Below are 16997 nucleotides of genomic sequence, written 5' to 3'. Positions count from 1 at the left end.
AGATGTAAGACTAAAATTTCAGAAACTGAGTTAAAAATTTCCATGGCCCAATTGAATTATTATACACCACACACACACACACACACACACACACATATATACATATACCTGTCAATTTAATAATTGGACTAAGTCAAATATTCTTTAGTCGTCCACTTAATCCAAGAGGTCTATATAAACATTATGAAAAATAGATACTTTCTGGAATTATATTTACATAACAAGCTGCTGAATTTATGTAGCATATGACTGCTTCACCAGACCTCTACAAATTACTTAGAACCCAAGGAAGTTTCTGAATTACCTATCTTTTATCTTTGAGGAATTATTTGGTAGTTTCGAATACGTATCTGGAAAGTAAGTATTGGTCTTGTTTTAAAAGGGAAAGCAAAGTCTCTTAGGCAAAGTCAGAATCTAGATGTGACTGTAGGAGTATAGTCCTTTGCTCAGCCCCCTTTTTGTCAGGCTTTTTGCAACAACATTCAAAAGTAAATATTAATATGCATGTTGTACAGATGAGGAAACTAAGATATACTCGATTAGTAGGCATCAAGTATCTTACACACACACACACACGCACCACACACACACACCCCACCACCACCACCACCACCCCATGCCAGCCTATCTACCCAAGGGAATTAACACCCAGGTGAGGCAACTTGCCGTTGGCCTTCAATAAGTAACTTAACCTCACTGTGGCTCAGCTCCTTTATAGGTAAAATAAGGGTGTAATAATAATACCTATCCTTTAGGATTGGGGTAATGATTTGTTTTAAATACGTGAATAAAACTTAGAATGGTGCTTTGCTAATAACCCCCCCATAAATATGAGACATTACTTTTTTAATATTTATTATTTTTACATTTTATAGAAAGTAAAGTTTAAAAAATATTTTTTATAGAAAGTAAAGTTTTAAAAAATATTTTATTGTTTTTATTTGTGTGTATCATTGTATTGCCTGCATGTAGTTAAGTGCACCCGTGTCATGCAATGCCCGAGGAGGACAGAAGAGGCCGTCAGATCCCCTGGAACTGGAGTTATGGACAGTTGTTAGCTGCTGTGTGGGTGCTGGGATTCAAACCCCTGGTCTTCTACAAGAACAACCAGTGTTCTTAACTGCTGAGCCATCTCTCCAGCCCCCTATAGAAAGTAAATTTTTAAAGATATTTTATGATTTTTATTTTATGTGTATAAGTATAATGCCTGAATGTTGGTTGGTGTACCCGTGTCATGCAATACCCAAAGAGGTCAGAAGAGGGTGTCAGATCCCCTGGAACTGGAGTTCAGGAGGGTTGTTAGCTGCCATGTGGGTCCTGAGAATCGAACCCACGTCCTCTTCAAGAGCAGCCAGTGCTCTTAACTGCTGAAAAATCTCTCCAGCCCCTATTATTTTTATTTTATGTGTGCGAGTGTATTGCCTGCATTTACGTAAGTATACCTGTGTTGTGCAATGCCTGTGGAAGTCAGAAGAGAGTGTTGGATTCCCCTAGAACTGGAGTAATGGGTGGTTGTTAGATACCATGTGGGTGCTGGAAATCGAACCCAGGTCCTCTGCAAAAGCAGCCAGTGCTCTTAACTACTGAGTCATCTCTCTAACCTCCCCCCAACCCCATGTGCTTTTAAAAAATTTCTTGGTTTTCTTTTGTTTTGTTCTTTATTTTTCTTTGACTTCTTAGAAGTTCCTTCTGAAAGAGTTCAGTTTACTCTAAAGGAAGAACTGAAAGGCAAACAGTTGATGTTCCTAAAGTCCCTGTTATTCCTTCAAAGTTCAGAAAACAATATAGTTAAGTTGCCATTTTGGATTTTTTTTCCTGAAACCTTTCCTCCAGTAAATGTTATTGAACATCTGCTGCGTATGAGGGACTATTCTAAGTGCTGGGGGCACAGCAGTGAATAAAGTCCCCATTCTCATGGAGTTGGCAGCCACTGTCCTGAAGCTGGCTTCATCCTAGTTATATACTATAACAGCGAATGTGTATGGAATTGCTTTGCTGCATTCCTCTCAATATGTTGCCTTTTGTTAGAAATACCTATATTGAGCCAGGAGTGGTGACGCACACTTGTAGTCCCAGCACTTGGGAGGCAGAGGCAGGTGAGTTCAAGGCCAGCCTGTTCTACATAGTGAGTTCCAGGACAGCTGGGGCTACAGGGAGACCCTGACTCAAAAAGACAAAAAAAAAGAAATACCTATATTGAGTCAGGCGTGGTGGCACACACATTTAATCCCAGTACTCTGGAGACAGGGGTGTATCTCTCTGAGTTCAAGGCCAGCCTGGTCTACACAGTGAGTTCCAAGTCAGCTGGGGCTACAGGGAGAACCAGTCTCAAAAAGACCAAAAAGAAAAAAAATGTATATTAATATATAATTAGATCAATGTTGTTAAATAGTATTCCATTATTTATTCTACCCGCTAAAAGCAGTCTAAAAGCAGTTGTTTCCAGTGTTTACTATTACAGTTCTCAGAAAAGGCATTGTGCACATTACCGTAGGCAAATGGAGCAGTTTCTTTAAGGTGGCAAATTTCAAGTTTTTTCACTGAGTACAGTAAGAATCATACTTCAACTTAGTTAACACAATTGTACATCTAGTACAGAAACTTCAAGGCATAGTATTTACTTCCCTTTGTTAGCTGGGGTGGCACTCATATTCCATCTTTTTTTTAAATGCAGGTTATACATAACCCACTGATTTGGTGTCTGTCACGTAGGTATTGTCTGCCATTTACAACACACTGCTCTGGAATAGGTAGGTAATTAGAACTGCTGAACTGATGCTACATGTGCCTTCAGCTTCACTACCTTTTGCTATTAGTGGGGATTATGGGAGTTTCTCTTCCAGTTTCTGATATTGTTAGATAGGTGAGAAATGCCTCCGCCTTTTATGAACAATGTGTTTCAAGTATGTTTTTAAGTATATTATTCAGGACATGAGTGTATAGCTCAGGGGTATGATGCTTGTCTAGCTAATGAATGTGGCACTGAGTTCAGTCCTTTCTACCTTCCCTCAAAAAATTATGTTTACGTTTTGGGTTTGGTATTGGTCGTGTGTGTGTGTGTGTGTGTGTGTGTGTGTGTGTGTGTGTGTAGGTCAGAGTCAAAACTAGGTAGGTCATCAGGTTTGGCAGGAAGCACCTTTCACCTGCTGAGCCATCTCACCAGCCTAGAATTGTTGAAATATCTTATATCTTGTGTAAGGTTCTATAGAACATCTATAAATTGTAGTTAATAATTGTATCAACCTTAGAAGGTTGCTGAGATTAAATGAGATAATAATAGGCCTGACAACCTGTGTTCAATCTCTGGATCCCACAAGGTGCCAAAGAGTCAACTCTTGAGAGTTGTCCTCTTTCCTACACACATACACACACAACAGAGCAAATAAAAACACCAGATTAACAAAATTCTTCTTAAACTTTATCTGCTAATATGGTCATGCTTACATTATCCTTTCTCCAGTAAAAACAACTTTGTATTAGTGTGTATCAGATGAACAGGAGAAAGTGATCTGATGAACACCATTAGGATGAATTATGTAGCTACTGTATAATTTACCTTCAGTTGGGGAAGAGTAGGCAACATGTTAATCACAAGTCAACCACTCTTTTCTCCCTGTGTATCGGTAAGAAAGGGGGAAACTTACATTATCCTTTCTCCAGTAAAAACAACTTTGTATTAGTGTGTATCAGATGAACAGGAGAAAGTGATCTCATGAACACCATTAGAATGAATTATGTAGCTACTGTATAATTTACCTTCAGTTGGGGAAGAGTAGGCAACATGTTAATCACAAGTCAACCACTCTTTTCTCCCTGTGTATCGGTAAGAAAGGGGGAAACGGTTTGGGAAACCATTTTTTTTTTTTTTTTTTATTTCCTCCCTAAGGGGTTTTTACAGTTTCTCTGAGTTGAGCGTTCCTGGCATCATTAATCCTTGGTCTCAGAACTCCACCCTTATCGTTCCCTTTACACATTTCTTTGCCTCCATTCTCTTTTCAGTATTCTATTCAGTATTCTGTTCTTTAGTTTGTGACTCATTTGATTGCTTGGACCAAAGTCTCTACATTACTAAGATGCTTAAGCAAAGGCCAGTCTGAATCTCAGCAGTCTGCCTGTGTGGGGCCATACTAAACCAGGATGCTGACTGTATTGGAAAACTATTATGAACGCAGTTCTCAAGCTTTTCAGCAAGGGTGTAACTGGACCATCTGATCTTTTTTTAATTTTATACCTAATGCTCATAGAGCATAATAGTGATACATGTTAGTACCATTAACTTAATCAGATTAATTTTGCTATTTTGTATAATAAACTTGTCAGAAAAGTATAATGCAACTTGAAAATTGAAGCTGGACAATTTAATAACTTTCTGGTTTGCCTTAAGACCTAAAATCTCATAGAAGGAGCCAATTTAAACTAGACTTTAAAGGATGGATGTAGTTTTTTCTGTAAGTAAAGAGGCGGGACAGGGGGTTCCAGCTAAGGAGACTGACATGCAAGGATAAAGAAAAGCACATGAAAATTTGGAGCACCAAGTTGATTGTTCTTTGCTTTTATTGGGTTCTTAAAATGGGATCAAAACTAAAAGGCTGAATCAAAGTGAAAATTCTTGAGTATTCTTCTAAGGTGCTTGAAGTAGTAGATATCCTTATGTCTTCTGAATTTATTTGGTTTTTCTTGATTGACACGGCTTAGTTCCCTCTGCCTCTTGTCTTTCTAAACTCTACTCAGTCAGCCTTCCCCTCCAATTCTTTCTTGTTAATCTCCAGATTCCAAAGTCAGCAACACAACCCAGTGTCTGCTTATTGCAAGAGTTGTAAGTTCTTAAAGCTTCCTTTGTATCTTAGACTCTTAAAAAAAAAAAAGGTTGTTGGATGTGCATTTTGTTTCAAAGACAATTACTGACTTTCTTGTTTCTGTTCCTTTGCAGACCTAAAGGATCAAGACATAATGGGAGCATTTTTAGACAAGCCAAAGATGGAAAAGCATAATGCCCAGGGGCAGGGAAATGGGCTGCGATACGGCCTAAGCAGCATGCAAGGTTGGCGAGTTGAAATGGAGGATGCACACACAGCTGTGATCGGTTTGCCAAGTGGACTTGAGACATGGTCATTCTTTGCTGTATATGATGGGCATGCTGGTTCTCAGGTTGCCAAATACTGCTGTGAGCATTTGTTAGATCACATCACCAATAACCAGGATTTTAAGGGGTCTGCAGGAGCACCTTCTGTGGAAAACGTAAAGAATGGAATCAGAACAGGTTTTCTGGAGATTGATGAACACATGAGAGTTATGTCAGAGAAGAAACATGGTGCAGATAGAAGTGGGTCAACAGCTGTGGGTGTCTTAATTTCTCCCCAACATACTTACTTCATTAACTGTGGAGACTCAAGAGGTTTACTTTGTAGAAACAGGAAAGTTCACTTCTTCACACAAGATCATAAACCAAGTAATCCGCTGGAAAAAGAACGAATTCAGAATGCAGGGGGCTCTGTAATGATTCAGCGTGTGAATGGGTCTCTGGCTGTCTCAAGGGCCCTTGGGGATTTCGATTACAAATGTGTTCATGGAAAAGGTCCCACAGAGCAGCTTGTCTCACCAGAGCCTGAAGTCCACGATATCGAAAGATCAGAAGAAGATGATCAGTTCATTATTCTTGCATGTGATGGTATCTGGGATGTTATGGGAAATGAAGAGCTCTGTGATTTTGTAAGATCCAGACTTGAAGTCACTGATGACCTTGAGAAAGTTTGCAATGAAGTAGTCGACACATGTTTGTATAAGGTAGCTAGACTTTTGTTTTTAATCAATGATTTTATGCCACTGATTATTACTCTCAATCATTTTAGAGCTTATAGATCACAAACATAAGTTTTTGGCACAGTTACAGGTTACTCATTACCAATTGTGAAAATACAAGGACGCTTTAGAGGTAAATTAGCAAGTTAACCATCTGTGTAAGAGTTATATATTTAGTTATTTTTTAAATTTTTTTTTTATTTTTATTTTATCTATGAGTACTGAAGATTTTTAGTACTATAGAAGATTATATTAGAATGCATGTCTTTCAAAAAAGAGGGTGGGGAAGATTTAATCTCAGTGTCTGTAACTGAAAAGTATTTTAGTATTTTTACCATGTGACATCTCAGTATATTTCTGGAAATGCTTTGGAACTCTGGTTCAATGAATCTGTAGCACCAGTACAACGAATTTAGTGATTATTTCGTATGATGTAGTATAAATAACCTCGGACATGAATTCAGAAGAATTTGGTATGAGACTATGTGACTAGAGGTAAGCTGTTTAAAATATCTGGACAATCACTTTGTTTTTATTGCTGCTGTTTAAGGTAAGATATTAACCCTATCTTGTGGGGTTGTTGGGAGGATCAAATGGGATCATGTATATAGATAAGCTAGCTGAGCCCCTTTATTTTACAGATGAGGAAGCTGAAGCCAGAGAAGGTTCTGCGGACTTAAGAGTCAAACAGACCTGGGATCAAGGCTTACCTCTGTTACTTTTGTACTCTTCATTCTTAAACAGATTATTCAACCTCTCTTACCTATAAAATGTAGATATTATCTAATTTATAGGACTGTTGAGGGTTTACATTAGTGAGCTGATATGTTCATATTATCATATGTTCATATGTATTCTAATCTGATATGAAGTAAACTGCTAGCTTTCCAGGAGAACTTAGGACTCAACTTCTACAGTACCACACAATTAAGACACAGCATTTAGACTAGAAAATCTGGATCCTCAGCTAGGCTCAGTGATCTTTCTACTGCACTGTTCTGTTTTGTCAGTAATGCTCTTTGACTTATTATTTGAAAATGTGTTTAAGAATATACCTTCTGAGGACATACATCTGATTTTCTTCTAATGCACAGAAATAAAAAGGTCAACATCATATTCATTGTAGTTTTGTATTCACATACCAAGCTTAGTGTAAAATCTAATTATACTTAGAAATAAGTTTGTGTAACATACAGCATGTTTTTAAAGGGCAACAGAGTAACAGTTCACTAGGATGTGCTATCAGTTTCTGAACTTGGAAGAACAGTAAAGTAGATGTGCTCTTGGTCACTTTTAGTGTACATGAAGTCAGCATCCATTTGTTGTTTGTTTGATACTGCTTGGGAATTAAGTACCTGCTAGCTAAATAAAAAACTTGATGAGAATTATCAGATTAAGATTTTAGTAAATATTCAAATTTTACTTTATCTTTTCCATATTTTGCTCTAATTTAAACATTGTTGATTACCTTAGCATTTGCCACATTTTATGATTTTTTTCTCTAATATTAAGTGAATTATTTGTTGTTTAGTGAATACTCAATTTTTCCATATAGCTAAATTTAAAAAAGTGCAGGGACACCATCAATTCAAGTGTTTTAATTACAACAACTAGAATAATTAGATGTCTTGTACTTTCTAAATTAAGTTTTATTAGGAAAGCTAAACATTGATTTATAACCGTCATGTATTTTTGCTTCTAATGTCACATTTCTACTTAGGAGACAAATACATTGACTCCACAACTTGTGATTTAAGTGTAACTTTGTGGAATATACATAAAATCACAGGATTCCAAAGAATAACACTGAGGTTCTCCACATGTTATATGGAGTGTGTGTGTTTGTGTCATTCATACATGTCAGGAGTGGCTTCAAGTAAAGCAGGCCACTAGTAAATATTTAGAAATAGTTTTGTTTTATAGACTCTTTAGGTATGATTCTTACTGTGGAGTTTAACCTGTAATGTTTCTCTCTTGTCTTTTGAAATGTTGATTGTAGAATATAATGTATTATGTGAAGGCAACTGCCACCTCCATGTGCATGCATGTTTTTTCCTCATTAGAAATAACATTTTCACTAGAAATGATGTAATTATAATTGCCATAGCTATAAACATTCACACAGTTTTAAAAAGTAGAAAGAAAGCCAAAATACCTTCTTCAACTTTTTCTTCCCAGGGAAGTCGAGACAACATGAGTGTGATTTTGATCTGTTTCCCAAACGCACCTAAAGTGTCTGCAGAAGCAGTGAAGAAGGAGGCCGAGCTGGACAAGTACCTGGAGTACAGAGTAGAAGGTGGATCATTTAACGCACAATAAGTAGCTTTACTACAGAAAGCCTCCAACACTCAGTTAATGCTTTAGAGCTTCTAGTTCTTTCTATGCCTTTAACATCTAGTACTTAGTGTAAAAGGGGGAAAGGACCTTCTGTCATAGCTGTTTAGATGTATGTATACAGTTATCCTGTCAGTCGTGTTAGAAATTACTAGTACACTGGCCTTGTACAGTATGTTTTCAGTGGCTGAGATGTTGTGGGTCTAAAATTCTTGATCAACTCACTGGCATGAATACTTCTATGCCAGGAAAATCTTATTTGTCATGTGTTGAATTATACCACATTCCTGTGAAAAGCTGTGTATATTAACTTAAAATCTCTGGAATATTTTTGTTTACTTTTAACTTGAAGGTCACATGGATATTAACAACTTTCATATGCCACAGCTTTTAAATTTTTGCTTCTTGCCCAAGCCATGAACTTATCTTACCTAATCAAGATAGCCCTCAATAGGAGGCAGAGTAGTTCTCTACCTAGCAGAAATTAGCTATTGAATAGGATCAAGAAATTGGTTTGGAACTCCAGGAGTGTCATTTGTGTACTTACGCAAATTAGTTTAGAACAAATAGGAAAGTGTTTGTATTTGAAGATGTAATGCTTTTAAATATTTGAAAAAATTCAACAATCTTCTGTTGTTTGGTTTTGTTTGTTGTGGTTTGTTTGTGGGAATCAAATCTAAGACTTCATGCATGATAGGCAAGTGCTTGGACCACTGAGCAGCAGCCTGGCCCTTAAATCCTCTTTGCTGCAGCTACCACTTAGCATAAACATTAAGGCTCCTGAAGAAGTTTACTGCATACATAAACAACAAGCATGTAGATTATGTAGTTCTTCTAAGCAGAAGAACGCCACATGACTTTAATAGTGTGAAAAATGCATTAGGGCCTCCTGATATTAATTTGCATGTTAAAAACGTCGTGGCATGCAAGCATTGACCTTCCACTTCCACACTATTGCATTCTGTTATGTCTTCATTATCAAAATACCTGTGCACCTTGATTTTATTTTCTCCCTTTTTATTGTTGATATCTGTGATAACCAGTCCATTATTAGATCATGATTGGTTTTGATTTTCAGTACCATCTAGAGTGCTGAAAAGTTTTCATTTTTATTGCCCTCCCTTACTTGATGGTAATATTTACTGTGTGTTTGTACTATAGTATTTCATTCATTGGATGTACTATTCAATGCATTTTTTCCTCACTATTTTTAAGAGTCTTAGAATTTTTACATTTTAAGTTATTTTAGTGTTGTTTGTAGATAAAACAGTAAAATTAAAAATACTTGAAATGCTACAAAATTGTTGGCTTAAATTGATGATTATTAAAAATATGAAACTATAATATGTATAGGGATCAATTGGTATTTAATGTTTTGGCACTTTAACTTGGGCATACATTTTCTACTGGGATAAAGAAATAATAAGTACCTTAATATTTTTTTTACTATGAAATGAAATCCAGTTTTAGAAATAAATTGCTATTTTTCTCTTCAGTGTGCATTATTTTAAAGTAAGTTTTTGGTGGAATTATAAAATATTCACTATATAATTTTGTTATACTATTAAGTTTTATATTTCATACTATCAAACCAGAGTTGCCACCTGGGCAGAATTTACATTAATATTTGATATTTCTGATATGTTCAAGTATTATACTTGTACCATTGAATTGGAGATTATGTGTCATAAATTAAGTGTGATATTCTTAAATTTAATGAGACTGCAGGTAGAGAGAAAATACATTAAATAAAACTGCTGCTATTTAAAGACATAGAATGTATCTGTCGGCACTGTAAAAGATGTTGTATGTCTTAAGTGAAGAAATACTGCAGTTTCCAAAACAGGCACCAGATATCTTTTTCTCTCTTTAAATACATGCCTGGACTAAAGTGCTGTGACCTACTAAGCCCCATTCTTTTGCTTTCCACATTTGGCTTCTCTATCTGCACCAGGACAAAGCTTTTCAGGCTCTGCTTTCTCTGTGGCCTCTTCCCTTCACAGAGCGGGGAGGGTGTTGAAAGGGTCAGTTCCTTGTTTAACTAGACTGCCATTAAGTTATGGTCCTTCTAAGCCAATTTAAGATTATATTTATCTGTGTATAAGTTCTAAATCATTGCTACTGATCTGACTCTCTGAGCTCTAAAGTTGCTAATTTGGAGGAAACTGATAGAATTCCTTAAACTTTATGAAGGAAGGTGGGGAGGAGCAGAATATGTTTGTATATATGTGTGTGAAAAAAATAGATAATTCTTAATATATATTCTTTATGAAAGCACTTAGTCTTTTTACAGTAATTAAAATGTATAGTTCAAGAACAATTAAAAGAATATTTCTTAGAATTCATTTCTTTTTTAATAGCAGAAGGAAGCAAGGCTAGTATAATGGTTCACATAGTTTAAATGAAGTGTCCCAAATGAAATAAGAAATATCAACTGTTTCTAAAGCTCTTATTTTTAAAAAGAATTTATTTTCCTGTATTCTTCACAGTTAAAATATCCTAACATATTTTAATGAAGATGTGAGATGCATCAAATATAATAATGGTTTTTTTAGAACTGAAACCATCATTGGTTGAATTTATCAGTGTTCATTTCTCCTGTATCTAGTGCTCTAACCAAATAATTGTATTGGCTTAGTAGAGACTGTATGTTAAGTGTATTTCAGTTTTAGATTGTGAAATTGTGTAGTTTAGGTAAGCATCAAATCCCTTTATTTTTGTATAGTAGATTTTCAGCACTAGAACCATGTAGAAAATAAGTATGCTAGATGTTAAAGATACACAATAAAGGAACTTGGCAAACCGAATCTGAGATCCTTGCTTTTTGTTCAGATTTAAGACTGGTTTAAAAGAAAGAAAGAAAACAAGGCATAAAATAATAGATGGTAAAAATTTGGCCTTTATTCTAAAAGGACAATTTGAACCATTTAAAAAAAATTTATGGGTAGCAATGTCTATCTTTTAATTTGTGCCTTTAATGATGAATTAATATTTTGAGGCTGGATTGGAGAATGAAAAATCTATATGCATTGTTATTTTCAGAGGTATTTACAAGTGGAAAACTAGAATAGTCATTTCTTGCCCCAGTGACAAAATACCTAATGTATAAACATTGAGAAACAAAAACTGAACAAAACTTGAACATGTAAGTTGCAGGTGCCTTTGGCTTGACCTTGCATCTGGAGTGAGTGTGCTGAGACTCCAGATGACCTCCTGTGCTTAGCTTTAGAGTTCTCTATAAGGTTCTTTGTTCACTGTTTGTGATGTTCTCAGATAAGAACAACACTGCACATCTCATGGTGACCCTGCGGGTGGGGTCCTCTCACTGCCACCTAATCATTTTAAGTGCAGTTGTGTAGCTTATCAAGTCTTTCTGTTTTTAAATTTTTCGTCACGAAATTTAGACCTTTTCCATTTAAAGCCTTGCTTATTAAGTAGTGGAGGAAGGAGATTGTTTTCTGTATCTGTGAATCATTTAAATATACTCTAAAGGAAAATTATCTGAAGAGTGATGCTCCAGTACATAATCTAATCTGTACATGCTACTTAAGGATTATTTTGCAATATAGTATATAGGTAAAAATGATTTGAGTTAGTATATTCAGTAAATTCCCCTGTGCTTAAAGGTTATTTTTTCAAATCTTGAGCTTTTTTTCTTTTCTGCAATGTATTTTACAGGGTAAAAACCAGAAAAATATGTATTTAGTCTGAGAAAGGAGGTGATTTCCTTAGAAGTAACTAGTTGACCTCTTAAGAAAGGATATCTTCATTTGTACACATAAACTTGATTATGTAACACATTAATTTAACATGAAGTATTTTTCTTTTTTTTGTTTCTTTGAAGCTAATCTTTCGTCTTTTTCTGCATCCCTTGATCATAAATTTTCAGTGGTTAGTGATTATGCTTAATGATACCAATTTAGAAAATCTCAGATGTAGTAGAAGTAAATGCAGTCTTTAAAACCTAACATATCTTTGTTGCGGTGTTTTAAAAATTAAATTTTGATAACACTCACAAAAAAAGTACTTCTGATTCCCAGAGATCATAAAGAAGCAGGGGGAAGGCGTCCCCGACTTAGTCCACGTGATGCGCACTTTAGCGAGTGAGAACATACCCAGCCTCCCACCAGGGGGTGAATTGGCAAGCAAGTAAGTTACATTCTGCACGCTCTTAGACTTTACAACTAAATAAAAATATTTGGTGTCTGTTTGATCAAATGTGTGCATTTGCTCTGTAATGTCGGTGGATTTTAGTGTTAGGACATGCAGTGCATGTTTGAAACAAGTAACAGAATACCACTGTTTATAACTATATCGAGGGTCGTCTTGAATGTAGACTTGGGTTAACACTGTTTTCCTCATAGAGAATAAATGAGGTAAGACAGCGAAAGAATTTTTTTAACTAACTACATGACACGCTAAAAGTCTGAGGGGTGGTAGTAACACAATGGTGGTGATATGTTATTTTGTCGATCCTTGGATAACTTAATACTCCATCTGGGCAATGTTTTTACATCTCTGATTTTCCCAGGGTTAAGTTGTTGATAGCTGGTTAGTAAATGTTTGGTGTCAGGGAGGATAGTCAGATGTCCTCACCGATGTCTCTGATGTGCAGGAGATGGAGCGAGGCCTCCTCAGCCTTCTCAATGACTTCCATTCCGGAAAACTCCAAGCATTTGGTACGCAGTCAGCGCTTCTCTTTACTGTTTTTTTTTTTTTTTTTTTTTTGCCTAATCTGGTAGATGCTAAGCTTATATGTGTAGTTAATATATATTGGAGAATTCAAGCAGTTTTCTCATTCAGTGCTTAAAACATTTTATCCCAACTATCTAAATAATTGCTTTACATTGATATATTGTTGATCATTTCTTTAATGCTTCACATTTGCAAATGTAGCTGTAGTTTTTGTAATTTACCAGTAGTTGTAAAAGTTCCAGGTTGAAACTTTTATTTTTTGAAAACTTCTTTCATATGACTATATATGATATGACTGTCTATAAAATTGCTTCAAATCAATTTGCAAGTAGGGAGGCTATCACAAAGACAATTGCATTTTTATTTTATGTGTGTATATATGTGTACACGCATGTATGTGCGTGTGTGCCTATATATGTACAAACATATATGTATGTGTATGTATTTATCTTATGTTACTGAGGATCAGACCCAGGGCCTCATTCTTGCTAGGCAAGTACTCTATCACCGAGGATCAAAGGGACAGCTCTTGTTTTTTTGAGACACAATCTCCTTGTGTAGCTCAGGCTGGCTCCCAACTCATAGTCGTCCTGCCTCAGCCTTCCCGTGTTGGGATTGCAGGTGTATACCTCCACATGTAGCCAGATTTTTAAATAAAATATTATTCCAAAGTTAATTTCTATGCTTGTCATGGAAATGTTATATTTAACATTTCAGTTTTTATAGGAGTTTTTAAAGGGATGTTAAGAAAAGCAGAAACAAGGTGTGAATGCCGAATTTTATCACAACAGATGTTAAAGCCACTGCCACCTCCAGACTATGATGAACTCTTAACTAGTCTGTCTGAAGATTGGCACTGCTATTGCTTACTCATAGCTCAAATAGAAGTAGACCATCTATAATGGCTTTTGCTTTTTAATTATGTGCGTGTGTACATGTGTGTAGGCCTCATATACACATGTGTGCATGTATATGGAGGCTAGAGGTTACAAAAGATGTCTTCCTTTATCACCCTTCACCTAATTTTAAAGATTGTGTCTCTCATTGAACCCAGAGCACACCAGTTGACTAGACTGGCTGACCAGCCCGCTCTAGGGATCCACTGTCTCCACCACCCTCCTCCTCTCTCCCCTAAGGTTACAGGCATCAGCCACCATGTGGCTGCTGGGGATCCTGACTAAGATGCTCATGCTTGTGCAGCATGTACTTTACCAGCTGAACTATCTCTCCCTGCCCCTAGATTAGATTTTCAGGTTTCTTCTTGTTTAAACCGTTACTTTGGAGGATGACCTGAATAGAAGAAGGAGAGAACAGACTCCTCTAAGTTGTCCTTAACCTTCATGTATACATGCACACACACAAACACAGACACATGCACACAAATGTTAACCAAAGACCACTAGTGCTGGTTTGTAAGTGTGACCTCTGCTTTTCTATTAACTAGACCAGTGAAAATAGTACATTTTAGAGTAAATTTGCCATTGCTTTAACGTTAGGACACAATCAAAGATATGTTTGGTTATTGACAACAGAAACTAGAACTACAATATATTCTAAATGTAAGAATCTGGTTTTAGTGGACACCTGGCTAGGAGTTTTTAAGCAATGTTTTACTTTCTAAAGAATTAACTTTTTGCATTTTTAAAAATCTAGGCGGAATGTAATCGAAGCTGTTTACAATAGACTGAATCCTTACAAAAACGATGACACTGTAAGTAGTATGTTGAGTCCCTTTGCTTTCCCTTCCCTGCTCTCTAAATGCATATCCTTCCTTTCAGAGCTGTCCACTGTACCTGTTCTATTATACACACCCTTGGTTGATTACTCTGAACTCTGCTTGCTCTGGTCTCTGCCCATACCAGAGTTTTAGTGATTGGGAACATAATCATGGTGAGTGGCCACCTCTCTCAAAAATAAAAAGAAGTCTCTTGGAATTCTAGTTGTTATTTTTTTTTTTTAAGCCCCTACAATCAGTCAGTTTCAGAAGGCCTGTCTCTACCAATTTAAGTTAGGAACATCTCGACTCAGAATCTTGGACTGTTCTGAATTTTGTTAAGGAGCTACAACAGAATTCAGAGTGTTCATCTTTACTGGATAGTTTTTATGGTTGCAGATACCTTTGTCAAGAAGCCTGAGGTATATATTTCACTTAAATATTAAGGAGTTCCTGTTCTGTAAATGTTAGAATGCCATACTCTCTAGTTAACTTTGTTCTTGCAGTCCTTAACTTGCATTCTTAGAGTGTAGCTGAAATAGTATGTGTTGCATTGCAGAGCTTGCCTAAATTGACTTAAAGTCTTAATCTGTCACAATGCAATAAAACAGTGGAATTTTAAAAGATTGTTTTTTAGTAGCTTTGTTGATTTAATAATACATTTGTTCAACCTCATAGTAAAATTAGTCCAAATATTTTCCAAAAACCAAAGGTTTGTTCATCTTTTTAGCCGAATATATTAAATAATGGTATTTCATACATATTTTAAAAATCAATAAGGTTCTTGCCGAAGTTAACTCTGTAAAACCTTCTCTTTCTACTTACCCAGGAAGTGGTACATTTTGGCACCTCTCTCTAAGCTTTCATTTAATTCCTTGTTTTGTTTCCTTCCTTCTGAAAGGACTCTACATCAACTGATGATATGTGGTAAAACTACTCATCTAGCCACGGATTTACCTTCACCTCCAAAGGAGAGTACAGCTCAACTTTGCTGACCCTTTACCATCCATCCTCAGCTTTAAGGAAGGGGCTGTGACGTTGGTGAGAGTGATTACACCGGAGAACTTCAGCAGTGTGACAGCTAGCCCAGAACTGATTTTTTTTTTTTTCTGTAAATTTGAGACTTATGTAAACGTGATTTCACACCATAATTCATGTTGTAAATCAGACTCCAGCAATTTCTGTTGTATGATTTTTTTTTTGTAAAGTGTAATTGTCCTTGTACAAAATGCTCATATTTAATTATGAACTGCTTTAAAATCACTATCAATGATAAACGTTTGGCTTGTTGTGTGATGCAACAGATACATAGCCCTTTCAGGTAATGCTGTGTTTGGACTTGGGGTTGGGATAGGAGAGCAGCAGTCACATAGCTAGATGCTCAGATGTGCACATGATTTTGGAGAATAATTTCCAAATCTTATAAAGCCGTACATCCAAGAAGTTATGGAGAACTATCTTATGTTCTGGCAGGGAATTGGCATTGTTGAGAAAGCCATTTCCTTCCTAGCTGTCTTCTAAGGTGTTTTCTCCTTGTTGCCATGAGTACTGCAGGTAATACAGTATATTCATAAGAATATCAATCTTGGGACTAAAATGCCTTGATTCTTTGCACCTCTTTTACAAGTCCTTACATTTAATTACTAATTGATAAGCAGCAGCTTCCTACATATAGTAGGAGACTGCCACATTTTTTTTCTATCATGATTGGCTGGGCCTGCTGCTGTTCCTAGTAAGATATTCTGAATTCCATTTTATCAATAAAGCTTGATTTAACAAACAAGAAGTTTAATCATGTATGTGTAATTCCTCTTTTACCCCGGCCTTTCAAAACGCCATGCCATTGTAAACGAGATGTTTCTCGTAGGGAAGGATGTTAGTCTCTTTTAATTGGTTAATACTGTTACCCAAGGCACAGATGGAACTGTTTCCCTTTCATTAGAAAGACTGGTTTAAGTCTCTGTTGTTTCTTAATCTGGTTTTAAAACAGGCTTCTTTCAGGCTGTTTACTTTTCATTAAGATGTGCATCAGCTTGAATTTGCCTACTGTTAATTAAAATAATTGTCAGAGTTTGACAATCTAGCACTATGGTAGATGTATGTGTGTTGAGTGTGTGTTTGCCTGTGACATTTTAGTTGATCCATGTCTTTAGAACTAAGTGGTTAAGATGTATTTGTGATTTGAAATATAGCATGTTGATAATATTTAACTGTTGGCCTTCAAAAATAAATTTCAAACCTTACAGGATTGTAGATGTAAAAATACCTAATTTAATTTAGGCTTAAATTCCTCTGATTAAGCATGTGAAAGTAAGTTTTACAGTCTGTCACATCATAAAGACTACTGTTCTGTGCCCTTCTGTATTTCTGTCTCTTTAGGTTGAGTATTGTATTTATCACCATGAATTGAATCAGTTAGATTTCCCACCAGGAAACTTATTTAAAATGTAAGATT

At 36.0% G+C, this 16997-nt stretch overlaps 1 protein-coding gene across 1 annotated transcript; it reads left to right on the top strand.

Moving 5' to 3' along the window:
- The first annotated feature begins 2674 nt into the window (after positions 1–2674).
- On the top strand, positions 2675–16759 carry Ppm1a (protein phosphatase, Mg2+/Mn2+ dependent 1A). Its single transcript, XM_008839490.3, has 6 exons — positions 2675–2750; positions 4931–5784; positions 7978–8095; positions 12174–12282; positions 14482–14539; positions 15444–16759. Exons 2-6 carry the CDS (start codon positions 4951–4953, stop codon positions 15471–15473), a joined length of 1149 nt encoding a protein of 382 aa, XP_008837712.1. The 5' UTR covers positions 2675–2750; positions 4931–4950; the 3' UTR covers positions 15474–16759.
- Positions 16760–16997: the final 238 nt, after the last annotated feature.

The sequence above is a fragment of the Nannospalax galili genome, unplaced genomic scaffold (assembly GCF_000622305.1).
Source record: "Nannospalax galili isolate Female #2095 unplaced genomic scaffold, S.galili_v1.0 scaffold336, whole genome shotgun sequence".
In the NCBI taxonomy this organism is placed as follows: domain Eukaryota; kingdom Metazoa; phylum Chordata; class Mammalia; order Rodentia; family Spalacidae; genus Nannospalax; species Nannospalax galili.
Note: the sequence above shows the minus strand (reverse complement) of the source record. Positions and strands in the feature narration are given on the sequence as shown.

Bases quoted from the DNA above. Each gene is read 5' to 3' on its own strand.
- Ppm1a (XM_008839490.3), top strand. From the start codon at position 4,951: ATGGGAGCATTTTTAGACAAGCCAAAGATGGAAAAGCATAATGCCCAG. The intron at 5,785-7,977 runs GTAGCTAGACTT...TTTTCTTCCCAG, and splicing joins TCGACACATGTTTGTATAAG to GGAAGTCGAGACAACATGAG. The intron at 14,540-15,443 runs GTAAGTAGTATG...TCCTTCTGAAAG, and splicing joins CTTACAAAAACGATGACACT to GACTCTACATCAACTGATGA.